The 23,143-nt window shown below is 39.8% G+C and overlaps 1 protein-coding gene across 8 annotated transcripts in view; it reads right to left on the bottom strand.

Moving 5' to 3' along the window:
- Nucleotides 1-23,143, bottom strand: part of FOXP1 (forkhead box P1) — a 358,788-nt gene that overhangs the window by 4,505 nt on the left and 331,140 nt on the right. For 6 of the 8 annotated variants that reach the window (XM_038740740.1, XM_038740739.1, XM_038740743.1 and 3 more), the window contains 6 exons: nucleotides 21,272-21,473; nucleotides 21,088-21,167; nucleotides 20,390-20,491; nucleotides 15,769-15,890; nucleotides 13,952-14,021; nucleotides 9,033-9,199 (listed from right to left, as the gene is read on the bottom strand). In XM_038740740.1, the coding sequence (XP_038596668.1) occupies nucleotides 9,033-9,199; nucleotides 13,952-14,021; nucleotides 15,769-15,890; nucleotides 20,390-20,491; nucleotides 21,088-21,167; nucleotides 21,272-21,473 (743 nt within the window). The remainder of the gene's footprint in view (nucleotides 1-9,032; nucleotides 9,200-13,951; nucleotides 14,022-15,768; nucleotides 15,891-20,389; nucleotides 20,492-21,087; nucleotides 21,168-21,271; nucleotides 21,474-23,143) is intronic. The other 2 variants (XM_038740742.1, XM_038740744.1) reach the window with 1 other exon arrangement.

Genomic DNA, 23,143 nt, shown 5'->3' with positions numbered 1-23,143 from the left:
AAGTTCTCTATGTAAGAAGACTCTGTATTCAGGACTGCAAGCAGAAACATTTTAGAAGAAAATTAAACTTCTGGGATTGCCAGAAGGAAAAGCATAAAAAAATACACCTCTATAATTTCCTTTTAAGGAAAAGTATCCTGAAAGAAGTCCTCTTTTTTCTGAAATATCCTTGATTTACCAGTATAGAGAACATACTCTCCACTGACATACTGGGTTGACTGACACAATTTTCAAATAAATAAGTGAAATAAGGATCTGTAAATCAAAAGAGTGGTTTGTCAGACCACTGAGCTCGTAGAGGCTAGGCTAATCACTGCTTGCTGTGGGTTCTGCTTCTCTAGTTAACATGCAGAACCTGTGAAACAACTCTCCAGAGGATGACCCCAAGTGAGGTTCTATCATTAATCAACTTCAAGCAAACACAGCAAAGAGACACCATGATACATGCTTTAAACTCCAAATTAATGCATATTTTTACAAACTGTCAATAAAGGAAGAAAAGCCCTGCCAGGAAATACAAACGGAGAGGAAAAGGCTCGCTTAACACAACACTATGATAAGATAGCAGAGTCCTAACGAGAATAATAACGCTGTCAGCTGTAAACAAGGCAAAACATGATCCCCAGCTCCTGGTGGGCATGAGGATGCACTAAAGAGATGAGATCTGCCAAATTTCTCGTTATAGAATAGCACATGAATAACCCGCAGGAGAGCGTAGGGGGAGCCTACCAAACTGCTACGATAACAATTGAGAAATGTTGTCCGTAAATCATATTTACAACAAACCCTTTACAAATACAAATTACTTTTTTGTTCTGTGGCTTTTGATATGTAAAATACCCATGTGAAGTAACACTGTCTTAGTGAGACTGTCTAGAGAGGTATGATTTTTATTGACATTAACAAGTATTAGCAATAAGAAGGAGTAAGGGAGACTATTTGCTTCCAAAGTAACTGAGGTTGCAAGCACACCCATACAAACACCTTTCCCACACTCCAGTTACACCATTCTGAAACAAACCAGAAATTGAGGGCTGCCTAGGAGAACGGTGATGAACAATGATGTACACTCTCCTTTAGAAAACACACCTCTAAAATTATACCAGCACGGCTTAGGGAATGCAGTTTTAGGTATGGTTCTCAGGAAAACAACATTTGGGGGAAAAGAAACCCAAAAATACTGGCCCATGCAATTGAGGACCCTATGCCAGCTCTCTGCTAGCAAGAAACAGATACAAGACCCAGAAACCGACCGCATAGAGCATGAAGTTTTCTTCATTTTGGTTTGAGTTAAAACCTTAATACTCTTGGGAGATTTGTAAGTCTTTCAGGATACTTGTGATTGGGTCTGATCATGACACCGAGTTGAATTATGGCTGCAGGTAAAAACTGGAAGCAATTTGGCAGTTTGAGTGGAGTTGGCCCTTACAGTTTTAGTTTCCCCCCAAAAGCTGCAGCACAGTGAAAGACTGCAGGATACTGATCCACACTAAGTACACAATATTATAAAGGAATGCATGAAAACCCCAGGGCCAACCTCTTTGATTTAAACAGTTCTGGAGCCAATGGACGCTGATCTATTTACTTAATGGGCCAGCTAAATATTCTGAAGAACAAAAAGCTAGATTCATCTCTGAAACATATGAATGTAATGCCCTTTTCATTTTAAATATTCTAGCCCAAATGAAATCTGCACCCCTACCAGCTGCCCAGAAAGAACTCAGAAATAGTTATGGAAGTTAACATCATGGAAGGTAAGAGTGGAAAGATTCAGTCTTTTTTTCCCTATCGCTTCAACTGAAATGGCACCGTTTCGGAAAGGGTTAACAATAAATAACCTTGCTAAACACAGCTTCCTTGATTTGTACATCTGAGTAACTCTTTTGTTTGTCCAATCTGGGAACAGAAGAGTTTTTTAATAAAGCGTACTGTACTGTTGTTAAAAGGCATTGTGCTCTGATGGGGCACGCAGCATGGAGTAGTTGGCTTTGTAGCTACATTTGGAGCATATCAGGATGAAAGTATTTTGTCCCCAAGCTGTAATTATGTGACTACTTTCTAGTGTTTCAAAAGAGAAACAGAAGTAGTGGTGTTTCAGTGTCATAAAAAGGGAAAGAGTGAAGACTTCAGCTATTGTACTCTGTATTAGCCTAGCTGCCTCGCTAACAAGATCCTTTAAACCTTGGGATAAAGTTTAAGGCTTGATTTATTCCAATATATTAGAACAGTTAAAAAACAATTTGAATCATAGCAGGGTAGTGTGTATTGGAGGAAAATGAAAAATATGCCATTATAAAACGCACTTAATGGAAATAAGAGTTATCGAGCTGCTGATTGACCATACGTGGGGGTTCGCTGCTTGTCTGCTCAGGGCGTCTGTGACTGCGTTTTGTGTTTCTGCTAGGTAGGAGGCTGATAGCCAGGCTGTGTTTTCAAGTGCCACTGCCAGACATTCAGAGTTTCTTAGCACAATGATCGCTGCAGCAAATCCCCTTCCCGCCAACCTCCAACCCTGTGCTTGTTTACGCAATGCATTGTGACCTAATTGTCTGCCTGAATCACGATCTGTTGACCTTGGAGAAAGTCTGGGAAGGCTCTGAGAATGCCTAGCACTGAGCTCATTGCCAGGGCACTGATGGGGAGATTTCTCTCCTGGGGTGACCAGATGTCACTGCGATCTCTTCCCTTGGATGTGAGCTTCCCACCCAATGAATGGCGCATCCACGGTGAGCTCCACCTGACACTGTGGGCTCTCAAAGTGCTTTCCAGATGTGAGATTCTCTGGCTGGATGTCAGTCGTCGTAGGGAATCAACGCCCACGCTGTTGATTCCCAGCTTTCTTGTCTGGGGTTGAACTGCCTGAAACCACTGGGCACTCCAGCTTTATTGAGGATTCCACATTTGGTACCTCACGAGCGGTATGACATCCTATGTGGCTGCCAGAGATCCCAGTAGTTGCAGAAAAGTTCATGCTGGGGTCTTCGGAGAGGACAGGATGGATGTAAATTATGTCCGGGCTGTCCTGGCTCTGTTCGTTGGTGGATGAGTATCAAGATGGACACCGATGAAGGTCATTGATTGGTCCAGGGTGAGCTGCAATTAGGGAAGATTTAGTTTAAAACCCAGTGTGAAAAAGTGTCACGGTCATGGGTAAGGCCCTCTGGGCTGACTGGTCTGATTGGCTCTGAATGAGCCAGCCGTCCAGGTCAGGGAGCATGTGGATTCCCCCCTTCTTCCTGAGCCATCCTAGTGGGACACAATCATGCATTTGGTAAATACCCAAGGGGCTGAGGTTAGCCCAAATAACCGGACCCTGGACTGGAAGTGGTAGTGTCCCCCTTGGATTCTCAGATATCCATGATAGGCCAGGAGTACTGGGACGCAGAGCCTGACATCCTTGAGATCCATGGCACACAGCCAGTTCCCCGACTGCATGAGGGGAAAGTTCTGTGGCAGGAGACCATCTTGAATCTCTCTTTCTCCACTGGAAGCTCAATCTCCTTGAGGTCTGGATGACACTTGGGTCTCCTGACCTGTTCCAAAGGACACGGAAGAAGCAAGAACTGAAGTCCTTGCCCCCTTCTTTTCTGGTATTGGATTTTATGGTCTTTTTTCCACGAAGTTTCTCACTTCTCTGACTGTTGCCCTCAGGCGTCTTTCAAGATGTGGGCTTTCCAATGTTCTGTCTGGTGATTGGGAGGTCAATTCTATGCAATATTGGTTTATAATGATATAAGTAATTTAGTAGTCAACTGCTAAGGGTAACCATTCATTTGGGAAGTCCTGCGGTCTTCGCTCTAAAGTGGTATTTTGGGATTGGGCACCACTGTAGTCAGTGAATGCCAAATATTTTTTCTTCCATCGCTAATCCCAGCAGATGGTATGTTTATGACCATGATATTTTAGACTGCTGGAGTTGTGGTATTTATATAGCTTGTTCCCCAGGTCTATCCTGATCAAGATAGACCATCCTCCCCCCACCCACTTTTCTGGTAGGTATTCTGAGTCAGGTGTTGGGAAGGCACCTGTTTTTTGTTGGTCATTGGAGTTGCTCTTGGGGATCTCATAGCTGTTTAGATTTTCTTTCCCGATCATCCTGAAAGATGGATCACATGCCCTAAGCTGCAAGGAGGTTCATCGCCAAATGTTCTGTCTTTGACACTGGGTTGTGTCCTCTACTGGGAGGTCAGCTAGGTGCATACAGACTTACAGTCGCGTTGTGAGAGGCACAGTCAGTGCCTTGTTGAGATCCTGTAGTTCCTGGAATTGGAGGATTCCTGTGTCAGACCGTCGGATCGACCACACTGCTGGGAGTGAGTCCTTGAATACACTGTTCTCAACTTTGGCCCGCAGTCACCGTTGGAATTGGGTGAGATAAGCGAGGTAGCCGGATATTCTGGCCGCTAAGAATACAGTGCGGAATACCCATCAGGCACAGGGTTAGCGCTTGCTCTTCACTGAATCTTTGACAACGTAAAGATGGATCCCAGAATCTTTGCTTCGCCCCGACATATGGAGAGGATTGTGGCTTTGGAATCCTTTAGGAACACCTTCATGTAGGATTTTCTCATCTTGGATTTTAAGCGCCACAAGCTTGGAGAACTCTTGTGGAGGAAATCGGGATCCTGCTGCTGCTCCCGAGGCTTGGGTCTTTTTCAGGACACCTGCTTCTTCTTCCTTCTCTAGGATCTCCAGAAAGCTAAGCATCTTCTGAGTCTGTTCCTCTCAATCAAAAGACGACGCACAGGTGGCCTCTTGCCTCTCTGATTTACTGCCTGCTGGGAACGAGGAAAAGTGGCGGATCCCTGGAGGATGACTTCCTTTGGCATCTCTCGTGGTGCAAGGATCTGGAAGATGAGGTAGTCTTGCACAATTTTCTGCCCAGCTTGGTGGAGGCATGGGTGGAGGTAGGGCGGTGGGAGCCTGTTGTGGGACCCTTGAAGCAATCAGTTCCTTGAGAAGGTCTCGCATTGGGTGGACCAGGGTTTTCACTGAGGTGCCCACCAGCGTGGGTGCCTCTGTTGGCTTGGATGAGGCAGAGGCTGTGGGTGGGCCCAAGGGGACCGGGACGGGGTCAGCTGGTGCTGTGGTCGGCGCAGAGCGGCTTACCTCGTCCGGGGTTCCGGCGGGCAGCAGCGGTGCATCGGACTCCAGCAGTGTGGTGCGATCCGTGCAGCATTTGCACTGCTCCATCTGGTCCTTGGAAAGCCTTGATCCACATGATGGACACTTTCAGGCTGCAGGTTTAGTAGTCGGAGCCATGGTACCTACAAGCAGGAGGAGGGAAGCCGCCACAGTAGTGAGAAGCTGGCCTGTAGCTCTTAGATGGGGCAGACAGGCTGCTAGTTGATAGGAATGGGGCGGTAGGGGGGAAGGGATGGAAGAGGGAAAGCCCCAGAAAGTGGATAGAAAGACTTTCTCCCTCTAAACTCCCTTAAAAATTTGTTTTTGGGTAGGGAGCGTGGTGGGGCGGGGCGGGGGGGAGGGGTCCTCCGCTTTTGGGTCTCAAGAATCCCTGAACACAGGTTTTGTCCCCCAGTCCCTAGGGAAGGGACCTCCCCCCCAATCACTGCTTTGGAGAAAAAGGGTGATAGTTAGCCATCCCATTTCTCCAGCAGGGGAAGAAAAAAGTTTTCCTTCAGTGGGGAAAATGGCCTGTTTCTTTAAGGGCTTAAACTCCAGACCTCCAAGAGTGGGGGAACTGGGGAGAAGACGAGGAGGAGGAAGATGGGAAGCGTGCCAGCAAGTCACATGCGCAACTGCACAATCCTCCACCAGTTACCAGTTGGAAAGAAAACATAGTAAAGGCTTCTGTCTCCCATATTCGGCTATTCAAGATGGTGGCTGATAATCTAGCCAGGAGGTCAGATTTGAGCTAGAACCTGGGACATCACTTGCCATCCGGTCTGGGCAAAGGGTGGCAGGAAGATGTAGGAGACTCCCACTCTAGTGAGGAGGGAGATGGAGGAATTGTGAGGATCCAACAGACTGATGAAGAGGGGATGCAGCTCTTTGAGGGGAGAGGTGGTGATCTGGGGAAGGAGACTCACCAAAGCGGGGGAGTCTGGGAGCCTTCCCACACCCTAAGTTTGACTGACAGCACCTGAGAGCAGGGGGCAAGGGCACTGAAAGGGGCTGGGATCACCCTTCCACTGGGCCAGAGTGGGCAAGCAAACCAGCAGACATCCTGCATGCAAAGGGAAAGACCGAAAAGTGGATCCCATGCTGGGATCTCTGCTTATGAAGGATCCAGGCACAGCATGGAGTCCCATCAGTGAGGGTCTGCCTAGAGAGCATTGAGACCACTCTGTGGAGGGGGGTGGGTGGACCCTGACCCTAGCAGACAGCAGGAGACAAGGGTGGGTCTCCTGGGTACTGTCTGGGAAGACCAATGGGATCCCAGACAGGAAGCCCTCTTTCCACAACCTCCTTGCCTGTGCAGAGGTGGAAGAGGGTAGATTTGGGGGTCTATTAGGTACCCCATAGGCTGACTACTGGGGTGTAGGCACCCCATCTGCTAGGGGGAAGAGGGGAGGGGGTGATTATGTCCCCCTACCCTGTCCGGGTCAAACCTTGGACTTACCTTCCAGCGGCAACAGCTTCTTCTGAAGTTCACCTGAGGAGCTTCAGATTGCAGTGACTCCTCTAGCAGAGAAAGGGAATCAGGAAAAGGAAGGGGCTGCCCTGCACAGGTACCCTGGGTGGGCGGTGCCTGGACCCACTTGAGTAGGGGGTCCCAGGTCTACTCTCTGGCAGGGCAGCCCCTGAAGCTTTAAGTTAGCTCTGATTCTCTCCAGCATCCTGAAACGGACCTACCTAATTGAGGAGCTGGTGAGACCTATACCCACCTTTGGGAGAACTGTTTGACACTGATGGTTGGCACTGGAAATTTGCTGTTGACATATGATTACATTTAGTAAACTGTGTGAATGTGTACGACTCAAACAGTACATTTGGAGACATCTTGCCCTCATCCTCTGAAATTCATGTGAAACACCGGTTTCACTGGAAAACTCAGAGGTTATGCCACAGTACATATCTTCCCGCAAAACTTCATATCACCTCAGAACGTACATGATCAATACACAATTTCTTTTTTAAATGACATGAAACCAAATCACTTTAGCACAATACAGACTCATATGAGGAACGGACATTAATGCTGTCAATACTGCTTTATAAGTTGGTGGCGCACGTACTAGCTTTTCAAGATTTTACCCTAGTATCTGATCTCTTTCGTTAAATGAGGAAATGAATGTGAAAGCTCTTTGAATTCTTAGGAGGAAAGGTACTGAATAATCCCAGACATCACTATTGATAGGAACATTAATAACAGGAAAATACAGAATGATCTGGACCATAACCCTAAACATCTTAGATTACAAATCAATATATTCATATAGTCTAAGTCTATATGCGATTTTTTTTCCCCCAAAGGTGATTAGACAAGCTCCTCGAGAGCAGGGGCCGTGTCTTTTTTTTTACTTCTGTTGTTTTCCCAAGTGCTTAAGTACAGTGCTCAGCACGCAGCAGGCACTTAGTAAATGCCAATGATATTGATGAGAACCTTGTAATTCCCTTATGCACCGTGATGATATAAATTCTATGTCCAAAATTATCTCTGCATGCTCAGCATCTAAACCTAATTGTGGTGATCAAAATCTTGAGATTAATTTATTTGTGATGACACAAAAATACATCTCACAAGTCTACATTTGAATAGTGAACCCTGCACAACAATCCTTATAGAAGCTAAGCACACCCCTCCAAGTTTTGAATTAAATAATAGTAAGAGAATGTCCCTATTAATTAAAAAAGATTATGGCCATCTCTGAAGATAATTTTCAAAGCACACTGTGCACTTATTCCAAATGCAGAAATATCAAAGTCATTGGCCTCTAAGATTGTTCCCTTCAACATATGCTGCAGGTGGAAAACTTTTTCCTTTTTCATTGAAAATGAATTAGTTTCTCTCCTAATGACTACAATGGTCTGAGGTTAAACTTTTTTTTCCATCTTGTTCAACTGTCATTCAAATTACTTTCAAATAAAGTATCACAAACAGTCTTTTCAGTCAGAATTGTGAGCTTTGGTAACACAATCATTAATTTTTACATAATTTTTGACAAACAGTACTCCACTGAAAATGTAACAATGCTATAAATCACTTATTGTGCAAAAACTGGTCAACAGCTCCATACAAACAGTCTGAAAATTGGAGACCTTCAGGATTCTAGCTTCCTTTATAACTGCCAATTGTTCGGAGTATTTTTTTTTCCCTTTTGGGGAGGGTGGGGAGCGGGTTATTTACAGTCATCCAAACTCAGTCAGTCACCCTGTAAAAGCCAAACACACCCACAGGGGCATCACACCCTTCCTGCCTTACCCTTTCCTGTTGTAGAACTCGGCCCGGATGCCATTCACATTTAGCATGGACAGCAATCTCCCATTACTTCATTTAGTTATATATGCACTCATTATATTGCCGTCTGCTGCCATAATGCTCCTATTAATTTTCCTTTTGATATTTTAAGAGCAAACCATAAATCATGCTGCCTTTATGTGCCGCCATTAATGCTTGGTAATAATGCTGAGCGTCGAATATTGGTTTAAACTTATCACACAACCACGTAAACAAGCACATTCTTGCCATGTTTGCTGAACGTGTAAGAGTCGAATAAAACAAAACCTCTTCACAGAAATACGAAATAAAAAATGCTGTTTTAATAACCTTACAGTCTGAGAATTAAAGTAGAGAAAAGCAGATATGGTGACATTTCCCTGCTGTGTGCATTTGTATGGCTGCATTGAACTGATTTGCTTTATCCAATAGTTAGGAAATGGGCTTTTTATGGTTTAGTCTACCTTAATTTGTCAGTACTAGAAGCTCCAACTTATACCCTTGTTGATGCAAAGACAACATTCCAACCAGAAGTAAAGTTCAACAACACATGAAAGCACCACTAAGAGAAAACTGTAAATAACATAGCTTACCCATTGCAAAGTCACAAATCAATTCCTTCAGTACTTACATTGCTTGCATAGGGGAACGGCCTGGACTACTGTCACTCTCATTACTGTTCGTATGCTCCATCGCACCATTAAGCTCTTCCCTCATAGTACTGGCTAAATTGCCTAGAGTGGGATTTCCCACGGAAGCAGTAGTGTATAGAGGTATACTATTCTCAGCCATTGAAGCCTGCCAAGAATATAGAAATAATTTATTAAGAAATGAGGTTTAGAAGGATATGCACTATAAGCAACACACATGCTACATTATAGGTAAATTTCCTCAGTCACTTCAAGTCTATAGATTCATTGGCCTTTCAGCAAATATATGTTCTGATGATTACTGGCCCTATCTACAGTTACAGAAATTTGCAAAAAAAGGTTTACATGTGTCAAAACTCGAGCTTTAAAGAGTTGTACACTTTGGAAAAATTGTAACTGAGTGGGGAAAAAAACCCACCTTAATCTGGGCAATGTAAATGTATTTTGGGTGACTTGAGGCAGAATGTATCCATAAAAGTAAGTTAGTTTCAAATTCAATAGTGCCGTACGGTTAGGGCTATCAAGTGGTCGAGAAGCGATGGCTAATATGAGGTTTCTGCTTCATACTTTCTCTTCAGGAAGAACTGAATATTTATAGATCACAGTGAAATATAATGGAATTTTCATTTTTTTATCCATTTTGATAACTCTGCTATTGGATATTACAGATTTGATAAGATTATTCTGACTGCATAGCTCTGATTTATGAAAACTTCCATAAACATATATATTTTGTTCCCCTATAGAGAGGAGATTATAGAATTGGGATCATTTTATAATTTTCCAATTCTTTTAAAATGATTTCTTGAACACGCTTATAGTTATGAAAGATATGTGTTTTTGATGATGGCAGAACACCCAAATGTTTAGGTCTTCTTTATGCCCTCTGGACTTGTCTTGCAGGACATTAGCTGGGTCCCTGGAAAAAAATCTCTAAAACTCCTATCATTTCAATGCCCAAGTGCATATCTAAAAACTACATGTTTATGATAATGACAGAAAACCCAAATTCTTAGGTCTATATCAGGCCCTGTGGATTTGTCTTGCAGGACATTGGCTGGGTACCTGGGAACAATCTCTAAAATTCCTATCATTTCAATGGTCAAGTGCATAACTAACAAGAAAAAAAATGTTCTGGTTCATATGTGGCAACAACTTTGAGAGATAGAAGAACTGTGACAGTGCAAAACAAAAGCTTAATTAAATTTAAAGTTCAGGAAAGAACCCTAATGACCTGAGAAGGAAGGGCTGTTCCATTTATTTAGCTGGCATCTACTGAGCCTGACCTCCTACCCAATTTCAAAAATGCAGAACTTCCTCTGTATTTTGAAAACCTGCTATCAGTGCAAATGATTATCCTAAGAATGACTCCTTTGGATTATAGTTTTTTGTTTGTGGCCACAGAGATAGATGTTCTTCTTAGACAACAACTTTTAAAAGTAGCAGCCAACCCTACAAGTCAAAATCAATATATAGGAATGCTCTGTTTCAGATTACCTGATTTCCACCCCATGAAAATAAAATTAAACTGCAAGGGAATCTGACCCAATACCTGCAATAGGCAAGTCTCACAAAGAGGCAAGATATCTGGTCCTGAAGGAGAGAGGAAACCCCCTGAAAATGGAAATAAAGTATCCAAAGCAACAAGACTACAAGATATGTAGTTGCCCTTAAAGAAGGGAGCTCTTTCAATTGATACCAACCTCACACTTGGCACCAGCCAAATTCTTAACAAACTTCTGCCTAAATGCCAGGGATTTTGGGGGGGCTAGTCTATCTCACCTACACAGCTGTGGCTGCTGGACTAGTTCCAAGGCCAGTCTTTTTGAGAGTCTATACTCATTCTTCCTTCCTCACATTTGGCTTTATGTAGCTTCTTAAAAAAAAAAGGAATCAGAAGTCTGTTTCTTCTGTTTTTGCTTTCAAATGTGGGGAACTAATTTTGATGAACAGCAAACCTGAGCATCCCCCAGTTTCCTACAGTTTGTGAAATTATTTAGAATCAAGTACTTTTTCCATACTTGTAATGCAGCATTTTTGGCTGAATGACAATAAAAAAAATTTGATATATATATATATATGTATATATATATATATATATATATATATATATTTGTATTTTGCAGCTGGAGAAGAGAAGCTTACTAATGGTCTCTATGCCCTGAAATACACTGGTTTCAAAGCTCGCAATATTCTGAGCAGTCTTGTGGGGTCAATGATCTGAATCTCTTTCACCTGGAAATAGTAAAAAGAGCAAGATCTCATGACCCCATCAATATTTCTTGGTGTCGGCGTCAAACCTGCAGTCTAATAACAGGATTTTGGGTAAGCCATTTTCAAGTCAAATTTCATAGAGAATTGAAATTTCTCCAAGAACTCTGCATTGGAAATCCCTGAAACTTTGAGCAATTTAAATGTGATTTGTATATCCCATTGGAGTTCAAAGTTCTTTTTAACATACCCAGTTTCTAAAAAGAACTGAAAGAGGAGAGGCAACATACTGCTATTTTTAGAGCAACTTGGTACTCTACTGTTGGGAAAATTTCTGAGTGGAACCTCTGCCACAACAGAAGACTAGCACAGAATTAGGAAAACTGCTAAACAGCAAAGCACCACCCTGAGGTCCCTTGGAACAGATTCCTTTTTAGAGAGGGGAACTAAATGAAGTGGGGATGGAAGCTCTCTAAGACCCTCTCCTGAAAAGAAATTCATTCACCTAGAATTGCTTGAAGGTGCAGAATACTGCCTTCTTGGAAAATTTTTAGGTAATTTATTCATAATAACAAATGAAAACAATGGATAAAGATGATGACACCAACATATGTGCTGTAGATACACAACGTGAACATATTTTCTGTATGATGAGCATACTAATTTGAATTAGTCACATAGAGAAGCAGCGTGGCTCAGTGGAAAGAGCCTGGGCTTGGGAGTCAGAGGTCATGGGCTCTAATCCCAGCTCCATCTCATATCTGCTGTGTGACCTTGGGCAAGTCACTTAGCTTCTCTGAGCCTCAGTTAACTCATCTGTAAAATGGGGATTAAGACTGTGAGCCCCACATGGGACAACCTGATCACCTTGTAACCCCCAGTGCTTAGAACATTGCTTTGCACATAGTAAGTGCTTAACAAATGCCATTATTATTATTATTATTATCATAGTTAATGGAATCCAGTGTAATGTAGGATCATTTCGTTTTTGCCTTTCAGCCTCATGAATGTAAAATGTATTTGTAATCTACTACTATTTCAGAGATAGAGCAGACTTTAAAAAACTCACACTCCCCAAGGCTTTAGGGAGAATAAGTTACCGATGAATGGTATTTATGGTTGTTTCACATGAACATGCTTTTGTTTGCTTTTCAGAAGGTACTGGGTAAAGGATTATTATTAGTAAGATGCAAGAAGCCATAGTTCTTTTTTATCTGTTTCCTCCTTTTTAAGAATGGGAAAAAATCTGCCAATCTGATGTCCTGCCCCAATTTAACTGTATACAGTTTATGAGCATTCACCCTGACCTGAATGATTTGTGAGGCCTCTTCTCTGGATAGTTCATTCATTCATTCAATCGTATTTATTGAGCACTTACTGTGTGCAGAGCACTGTACTAAGTGCTTGGAAAGTACAATTTGACAACAGATAGAGACAATCCCTACCCAAAAACGGGCTCACTTCCCCATGTACGTATATCAATAGACCCTTGATGATCAGGAAAATCAACCAAGAAGCTTGTCTAGGCAAGGGAAATAGATAGTTCATAGAAAATGGCATATAAAATTTTGAAAACTCACTGGATCTGATCGTAGAATAAACCCAAAGTAAACTGCTCAGCTATTCACTCTTTCAGGATTCTTAACGTCATCATCATCATCATAGCAACTATGTACCAAGCATTGTGCTGGATACAAGATAATCAAATTGGATACAGTCTCTGTCCCACAAGGGGCTCACAGTCTAAGATGGGGAGAGTCAGGTATCCTATCCTTAGTCTACAGATGAGGAAACAGATGCACAGAGGTCACACATGGATTTCCTGACTCCAAATTTCATACTCTTTCCACTGTATTTTACTCTTCCACAAGGCAGCAGGTGTTTGTCAAGTGTTATCTGGGTGTCTGATAATTTATGGGTGTGCAATCTCTGTAAGAATTTTACTTAGCCTACCATCACAGGGCCCACGAAAAACAAAAACAAAAAACAAAACTACTAATCCTGTAAAAGAGGAGATCTGTTCAGCATCAGACTATCAGTAGAGACCACAGAACAATTCTGTTTTTAATCTAGGAAAGGTTGATTATGCTATATGCCCTTAGACTGTAAGCAATGGAGGATTATATATGCATATTATATAATCTGGAATATTTTGTACAAAATCTAAGGACTTTTGCAAACATCTCTATAGTTTGAAAAAACCATCTGTATCAGTTCAGTTTTACATACTGCACTAACACTGATTTCTAAACAAAAGAAAAATGTGCTAAAATAGACTTTAAAAGAAAAAGATATGCTTTCTCTTTAAGCCCATGAACAATAGAAGGTCATGTGACACTGTATCCTATCATTCAGCACATTAATAGCTGTGCTAGAGTAATTACACTTGTGGTATTTTTGCCTCAAGTGAAATTCTGAAATAAGAGGATGGAAATTATGATACTGCTGATAAATATTAATAAGTGAACTTTTAATTTTTTTGCCACAATATTCAAAATGCTAAGCATCTAGCTAATGCTGAAGCAGCCTGATATGTGTTTCCCTCCAGGGACTATGATGCTTTGTGCACTTAAGAAAAAAGTTTAACGGAATTAAAATTTAATATCTAATTAGAGCAAGGCTAATATATTTTGAAATGAGTGGGGAAGACACATGCCTCTTGCATATTTGGTAAAGTCATTAATCTTACCTGTAAAGCAGCACTGAGAGGTGTGCAGTAGGCGTGGCTGCTCTGTATATTTTTAATAAGAGAAGGGTTACTGCATAAGAAAAAGATAAAAACTCAAAGTTAAACATGATCACTTCTATACTAAGTTTTGTTTCAAGCATGTTGGCTTTCCTTCCAAACTAGAAAAAATCAAACTACCTTCTCTAAAAATAAAAAATGGATTAAATTTGTCCATTTAGCTGTTCTGTATCATTTGCATTGTTTGATTGATGTTTCTGAAAATTGACCGACTTTTCAGTCAACAAACTGAATTTAAAGGCTGTTTATTGCCTCACCAAATGTAACATGCCAACACCTGTTCTGTCCAAAGTGGAAACAGAATTTTCTGAAATTTCTTTCCCTTTCCGAAGGTATAGGCATCACCACGGAAAAGAACGGTTTTCTTTCCAAATTACTGGTATGCGTATGAATTATGGAATTTTGTGAATACAGAAAAAGTTGCAAAATGGGGATCTATTGAGGGACATGTTTTGCCACTGCTTGATATCAAGGCTATATTCAGCCCAGAAGCCTAAGACTGCCTGCTAAAGAAATGGTCGACAATTGCACGAACATCTTTCATGTGGCTATAGGCCAATTACAAGTGAGATGGAGAGGGTGGAGGAACTTTGGAAGGCCTCACTTGGGTCAGTCTTCTTTCTGATGTGGGAAAGGCCTGGGAAGGGAATGAAGGTATACTCCCTAGTGCTTGTTTTCACTGGCAAATCAAGACACTCTGTCCACAAAGGTAAAATGAAAAAACCTTTATTATTAAAGTTACTGGGGGTTGCTGAAAATAGTTGCTTTAAATAGGAAATTACAAGTGGTGATCTTCAAAGTGACTTTCAATCTTAATACTAAAAATTTGTGGTATCTTTCAGGATTTCTTCTCTTCATATTATCAAATTTTAGGCTAAATGAAAAGTACGATTAAATTGAGTCCAACAAACTGCGAACCATAAAAACAATATCCTAACTTGTAGCAGCATATTTCAATTTTAGTGACATTTTGGAGTTCATAAGCTGCTGAATCTCAATATACATAACATTCATATTAAAGTCTTCAAAAAAGCATCATGGTAGGCATTGATATATACAAGAGAAACAAGCAATACATGTACAAATCACAAAATTTAATTTCATTGCAGGAAGTGTGGCATCACTACTTGGTGAAATGCAAATCTACATGAGATGAGTCAACCATGCAAAGCAAAGCAACAGCAGAAAAAAAAATAAAAGCAAGTAAAAGCTCTTACTGTGCAACAAGCTCGTCAGAGTTTTCATCAGGGCAGTATTTTCGAGGACGGCCTCGTTGAATATGGCGGCCACGTTTAAACTCTTCATCATCAACAGTCCAAAAGGACCCAAACTCATCCTCTACTCTGATAAAGCACTTATGCAGTGAGAGGTTGGTGCGAATGGCACCCTGGGACAAGAGCAGCAGCAAAGGAGATGAAGTGGAAACAAAGGGACACGGGATTGGGATAGAACAGACATCAAATACAGGGAAAAGGAAAAAGAAAATAAAATGCAATAAGCATAAGCAAATGGTTTGTGAGGGTTAATATGCATTGCCACCTAAAAGCTACTAGCATGTGATGCAACGAACACCAAGCAAGCAGGGGCAAGGGTACTGGTGGGCATACAAACAGTAGTGATGAAATGCTTTTTTGTTTCCCTTAACTGAAACAATGTGAAACCACCTTTTCATCTAAAACCAACTAGCAGCCAAAAGCCTCTACGTTAAACTGTAAGCATGATCCAAGCTAGGCTAAGAAGTTCAAACATGGTGGACGTACCCACTGATCTTTTGTGGCCTTCGTTTTTGAAACTCTACTTCATCCACTGTCCATACTGCCCCTTTAACGTTTTCTACTCGCACAAAACACTTGTGAAGACTAAGATTATGACGCACTGCATTCTGCAGCAAGTATAAAAGAGAAAAAATTCAAAATTTTCTATAAGAAAACACTAGTCATGTCCAAGAACAGCAGTAAATTCAGCCTAACAGTCCTCATTTGTAAAATCAACTCATTACCCGCCAACACCAGGGACTACCTTCACATGGTTAAGATTTGATTTTTCAAAGATTGAAAATAAAATCTCAAAACCAACATTTGAAATAATAATCAAATTGTTTGAAAGAAATGATGACCAGCGAAGGACAACATTGTTGAGGTATTTAAAGCATGAAATTCACTCCTGAAAAAAAAAAGCTTTTTAACAGAGCTTAGAAAGTACAGTTTAGCAGTCTTAGAAACATCTCTGTTGAAGAAGGTCTTGGGCTTTGTACTCTCCACAGATCTTCTCATGGCTTAGGAAAGATAAGAAGTTTGATTTGAGAACTGATAATTTCTCCAGTCATGGCTAATGGGACCAAAGTTTTCAGTTTAATAGGACCCAATGGACCAGCATCAACTGAGTTGTGTCTTTCCCACAGGAACAGAAATGAAAGTTGGCCCTAATTGCTGGGAAGTGATTCATTGAACTGAGTAGGTGCCAAAAGAATACATGTATAGGTCTCTGGCAATATGATGGCATTCCTGCAACAGATTGTTATTGTGGTCACATCTTTCTTCCTTAGGACTAAGAGGTCCCTTCTGATGAGCACTTCTGGACAGATTCTAGAATCATGCTTGATAATATAAAACAATGACAATCCTTTGATTAATTTATAATTGAATAGACAGTCTTTGATCCAGGATAATCAATACCCCTTATGCATTTTTTTTAAAAAAGCTCTCAATTTCTTCATCTGAGTGGGAGGAACCCAGTGGCCCATTCATGATTTGTTGGTTCTGGAATGCTAAGATGTAATGATTATGTAAGTCTTCTTCCAGACCAGGGGTTAGGCAACCGAGGTCCCAGTACATCATCTATGAAAACTAAATAAAAACCAAGACACAGTATTTTGGCCTGTAAGAGAGTGTATGTCAAATACACTGAGAAAATGGGTGAGCAAAATCTATAAGCTTCCTTTCTGAGTCACGGGCCAACAATGTTCACTTCAGTAGTTCTCAAATCCATATGGTTCAAGTACTTAAGCAGATAATAAGATGACATTTTAATAGAAAAATTCCCATAACTATGACAAGTCATTTAAGATCCTTTTAAGTATTTTGAAGTGCCACTGATCCATATAATGGGAGGAAAATATTTGCTAATTTTACTTTTGAAAAAGCAGTCTGGAATTTGGTATATTATAAAAAGAATCCAAGTATGCTATGGTTATATTTTCTTTCATTATAATGATGGCTGGTTGTTTATTTAAATATCAACACCAACATTTCATATACTTTCATTTTAATCTTATCTACTTTCCTCAGAGCATCTGTTTTTTAGCATACATTAGGAAACTGTCCCCTGTTTCATCATAACTGGACACTTTTTCTCCCATTTCAGGGGTGGGGGCGTTTAAGAAAAAGTTAAATACTGTGCCTTGCCCAGGTCTATAACGGCTGCCATCAACAGAGCGGGAGCTAGAATTTAGGGATTCCTAACTAAAAGCCTCAAGACCACAATTCTGAGAATTCAAACAAACAATGCATGCTGGAAATTTTTCTCCACCCCTTCCGTACACCACCCCCCCAACAAAAGTTCATGCATGCAGCAGACTTCAAAAGTAAATGTGGTCTTATTTTTCTTACTGAATGATGAGATTTTTATAACTGCAATCGAAGTCACGCAGGAACTTTTCTTACAGGATCAATGATATGGTCCAATTTTTCCCAGATTTGTACTCTTAATGGTGAAGATGTTTCAGGCAGACATTCAAGTCTGCCACAAGGAAAGGGGGAATGCAGCACTTTTTTATCTCTACTATTTACACTTCTGAATTCATAATTCAACTACATACACTTCTGGATAAATGCTAGCATTCACCCCAAAGATTTTTAGGTTACTCATAATCACTGCCCCTCTTAAGTGAGTATATGCATAAAAGTAGTACATAAACCCCAAGAAGGCATTAACTCAATCTATCAGAACCATTTAACATTATGTCTTTCCATGAGAATATGTTAAACAAAAGTTGGGCTTTTTCTTTCTAATGCTGTGGTGTTCATGCTAATACCATTACAATACAATGTTATTCAGCGTGCTTTTTCAAAATGATTCTGAAATACAAAGAAATTGGCTTTATTTGGCACATGACCCCAATTAGAATGCAATTTTGTGTAATTGAGCTAAAGGTGTAAATAAAAAAACTGGGACACTAAATATGTTTCTCGTTTAATTGATCCCACTAGATTGTAAACTTCTCATGGACAGGGATCATGTCTACTGTCTACCAACAGTACTGTATTCTCTTTTCAAGGGCTTAGTACAGTGCTCTGAACACAGAAAGCACTCAGTAAATACCATCGATTAAATTACTTAGGCTATAAGAGTTTATCCAAAACTACAGTTTGACATGGCAAATATATCAAACAAAACAAAATCAAAGTATTTGTATTTCTGTGATGCTCAACTTGATTATTCATGTTTTAATAAAAAGAGACCAATTTAAAAAATGGCTTCCTCTCAATTTTTGCATGAAGCACCTGTGTATTTCTGTAAGGATGGCTGGTGCCAAGTGAAATCTGGGCACAAAGGCAAGTTAAGGAAAAGTACAATTGCTTTCTGAATACTTTCACCTCAGCCATCATTTTTCAACATGTAAATGACAGGCTAACGGTAGAATTTTTTTTTGCTTTCACACAGAGACTGCCACTTTGGCTAATCCTATGGTTGTATCCATAAGGAAAAAAATTAAATCTTCAAATGTTACTTCCAGTGTTTAAGTTGTTTCTCTATGGGAATCATTAAATTTGTCTGAGAGCTAAAAGAAAGCAGAAAAAGAGCTTTGGGTATGGATAAAACAAGCATTGCTCTATATCCTTTAAGTCCTCATTTCAGAGCCCAATTTGAGGTTCCATCATGATTTACTGGACCTTAAAATTATATCATTCCAATACTTTACCTGGAGTTTAAATACACAGCAGTTAGAATTGGGAGTAATAATTATTGTGCACATAAAATTGGGTTCTCATAATGGGTCAGAAGAAATGAAAATCTTGTAAAAGCTGTTATATAGGTGCCCCTCAACTCTAGACTGTAAGGTCCTTTTGGGCAGGGAAAACGTCTACAAACTCTGCTGTATTTTTTCTTCCTGAACTTAGTATCAGTGCTAAATACTACTGATTATAAACATCTTTGCTAGTGTGAGTACTTATTATAGGCAAAGATACAAAAGGAATCATTTTTATAGTCCAGGAGTTACAGTAGTGTTTCCATTTCCAAGTGTTTGTAATGAAAAAGTTGGATCTGTTAGAAGATATATCTCAAAAGTCAAAGAAGGACGTCAGAGAGGGCAACAATTATACCATTCCTCTGAACAAACCTCTGTGTCAGTGAGGTCATTTTGCTAGACAGAATACTAGACTGGATGGACTCCATAAAATGGGAAGCAGGGTGGTCTAATGGAAAGAGCATGGGCTTGGGCACCAGAGGACCTGGGTTCTGATCCTAGCACTGACAGTGACCTGCTGGGTGACCTCGGATCAGTCACAATCTCTCTGGGCCTCTGCGTTCTCATCTGTACACTGGAGATGAGCTATTTCCTCTCCCTTCCTCTTAGGTTGTGAGCCCTATATGGGACAACAACTTTGTATGATGCAATTATCTCAATTATCTTGTATTTACCACAAGCTTAGCACAGTTTTTGGCATCTAGTAAGTGCTGAATAAATCAGTATTATTGTGATTATCATCATCATAATCATGTCATTCCTTGTGTTCCACTGAGGTTTCATCTGCAGTGTACTTTCTAGATTCATTCACATGTAAAAGAATGGCATCAGCTAATGAAGTAGCACAGAGGAAAGGAGTGGACACCCTCCGTTTGCAAAACAGCCAGCAACTAGAGGACCAGAACATTGCTCATTATAGAAACTAAAGGCACGAGGTGTCTAGATTTTTGGACTATTTTAGCTTTTCTTAAGTGGACTAATTGATTTGTATTCAATTCAATAATAAACCAGGGAAAATTATGACTCCTTTGCTTGATGTGTTAACTGGGTATCAATTTGTTGGGAAGCATCATTTCTTAAAGCACTACACTACGGTTATGATTAGTATCCTAAATTCTGATTCTAAATTTTTGAACAAAAATCCCAGAATTTTACTGTTCTGTTTGCAGCAACCATAAATGAACTTGAGGAGCAATCACAAAATATACAGGCAAAAATGGAAATGCAGTAGAATTTTTCAAAAGGGAAGAAATTTTATGTTACATATCAATTGACTCTGGTCACACCTTGTAAGGGTCAAAACAATTAATATACAGGTAATGACCTTGTATTACAAAGCATTGGCTTTGGTGGACTCTATCCTATGCAGGTCAGAAACCAAAGACAATAGGTATGCACAAGAGAAATCTTACCTTCCATGTTGCAGCATTTCGCCTGAAGTAAGCAAACATTCGTGTGAACCAGTTGTAGATTTCATTTAGTGTTAGTTGTTTTTCTGGAGATTCAAGAATGGCCTGTGGAGTAAATTGATAAGGTAGTAGATTTACGGCTTTACCGGCAGAATTGCTACCATGTATTTTCTTAAAAATATAAAATGTGATTTGGAGCGAAATATTAAGGTGGATTTCACAATATGATTAAAGATTAATGGTTATATTTAACAGTTCAGTAGCAAAATTCAAAATGGAATTATCTAATTGTTTTGAGTTTTTATTTCTGTTTCCTTACAGAAATATTAATTTATTAGTCATTCATAAAGCAGAATCAAAGAGAAATGCAAAACATTTCACTAGCTGATTAAAGCTCAGTAATTATTTAGAGCTCAGATTAATTCTAGGGATCAGAGATTACTGTAGCTTGTGATAATTGACTTGCCATCTTTAAACAGGCTCATTTTCACTGTTGTGTGAAATGAATTTCCTAATAATCACATCGTATTGTAATACTTAATCAAAAGCAATTATGTTATATATTGCAATTCTAAAATACCTTATAGCAAAGGTTTCAGCATGCTTGCATACTAAATGGTTTAAAATCTATTTGATCAATGTAATATGTATAGATGCATGTACACTTTTTTATATAATTATTCATTTTGGAATTTACTTACCTGCCTAATTAAAGATGCATACGTGAATGGTGGTCTAACTTCTGCGTTCTTATAAAATTCTTGGTTTTGCGCAATATCTGCTAAATAAGAGATATTATACTGTTACCATCATTGTCTTTGAAATGTGCCATTTCAGAAGAACTAACCGAAACAAATCCAATGATCTGAAACAAAATGTTTTTACCTGAAGAAATGGGCACATTGTATTTATCAGAGTACCGCCTCCTGATAGGTCCCACATTGTGCATGCTGGTGGTTGTAATGACAGAGGGTCCTTGGGTGACAGGAGTGATGGGGGCAGTAGGAGTTGTTGGAGTATGAGGTAAACTCTGTGGAGAAGCCTCAGATGCTGTTTTGGAGAGTGTGACACTGGAAACCAAATTCAACTAAAAGGGGAAAAAAATCAAATATATCTCAAGAGAAAATAAATGAAATTAAATAATTTTACAAATAATAAATGTTTAAATTTATTTGGTTCTAAGAACAGATATAACCATGCTAAGTTTTTACTTCAACAATGGTTTCCAGTTAAAAGATAATGATGATGTTTTTGGCCAAAAAAAGGACTATTCGTTTTATTTTGGTAACAGTAATTCTTTTCTTCTGTTATGGTAAGATAAGCATAGACTATTTAATGGGACCTACTATAATTCAGAGATAGAAATGTGTCCTATTGAATAGAGTAGGCCATGCTGGAAAGTACTGTAGCCTAATGGAAAGTGCATGGGCTGTGAGGCAGAGGACCTGGGTTCTGATCCCTGCTCTGCCACTTACATGCTGTGTGATCTTGGGAAAGTCATTTAACGTCTATGTGCCTCAGTTCCCTCATCTGCAAAATGGTGATTCAATAGCTGTTCTCCCTCCTCCTAACTCTGTGAACCCCATGTGGGACCTTATTATCCAAGTGCTTAGTACGGTGCTTGGCACATAGTAAGCACTTAAGAAATACCACAATCATTACAATTATTACCATTAACATAGTTTGGGAGTCAGCAGACGCAGGTTCTAGTCTCAGCTGCACCACCTGCCTATTGTGTACCTTGGGTAAGTAACAACCTCCCTGTGCCCCAGTTTCAGCATCTGTAAATAGCTGTTCTCCTTTCCTCTTAGGATGTAAGTCTGATATGAGACAGGGACTGTGTCTTACCTGCTTATCTTGTACCTATCCCAGAGCTTAGTACACTGCTTGGAATGTAATAAGCACTTAATAAATACTGTCATTAAAGAAAATATCACACTTTGGGAATGTAATAGTATTATATTGGATTAAGTGCCTCAATGTGAGGAGAGATATTGCTTGAAGTATTTTTAATGTTTATTTTCATTAAGCAAACCACACAGTTGAAACATCTCAAATAAGCTCTGTTGCATTACCTTCATTAAAATCCACTAACTATAGGATTGAAATGAGTAATTGTAATAATAATAAAAATTGTGAACCAGAAAACGTATTCAGGTTGGGCTTTTCTCTAAACCTGAAAGATAATGTCTGGGCTTTAATCATCCTATTTTTTTTCTTTACAGTTCCAGGGGGAAGCTTCCTTTCAAAAGGCTTCTAGTACTGCTTTGCACACAGTAAATGCTTAGTAAATATTATTACTGCTATTACTACTTTTGTTTCTAACCAGTATAATAGTAATACACATAAGAATAACATGGTGCATCAGCCTTTCTGATTTTGACGGGAATCAATGAGAAACAGACATCCAACTATTTCAGTTTTTTTCTTTCGTTCAGTCCTTCAATTTAAAAGCAAAGAATATTCTACTTCTGTTGTGTAGCATTTCAAAAGTGTTCTAAACTGTTAAGCATACCAAATTTGAAAAACTACAGGATCTCCATCCCCACCACCATCCCATTACTATGCTAGGGTTGATTCACATTTTAAAGTTTCAAGTTTCTAATGGCTGTTTGAAAAACTGGTAGCTATATGCAATCCTAAATCACAGATAACATTTATTGTAGCACTGGATATGGATACAACTTCCACTTAATTAGGGTTTTTGATCCTATTTTAAACCAGATTCCAAACCGCTCCATGAGAAAGAGACAGGGT

Source organism: Tachyglossus aculeatus, chromosome X1 (assembly GCF_015852505.1).
Source record: "Tachyglossus aculeatus isolate mTacAcu1 chromosome X1, mTacAcu1.pri, whole genome shotgun sequence".
Lineage (NCBI taxonomy): Eukaryota > Metazoa > Chordata > Mammalia > Monotremata > Tachyglossidae > Tachyglossus > Tachyglossus aculeatus.
This window is presented reverse-complemented; position numbering and strand designations above follow the sequence as displayed.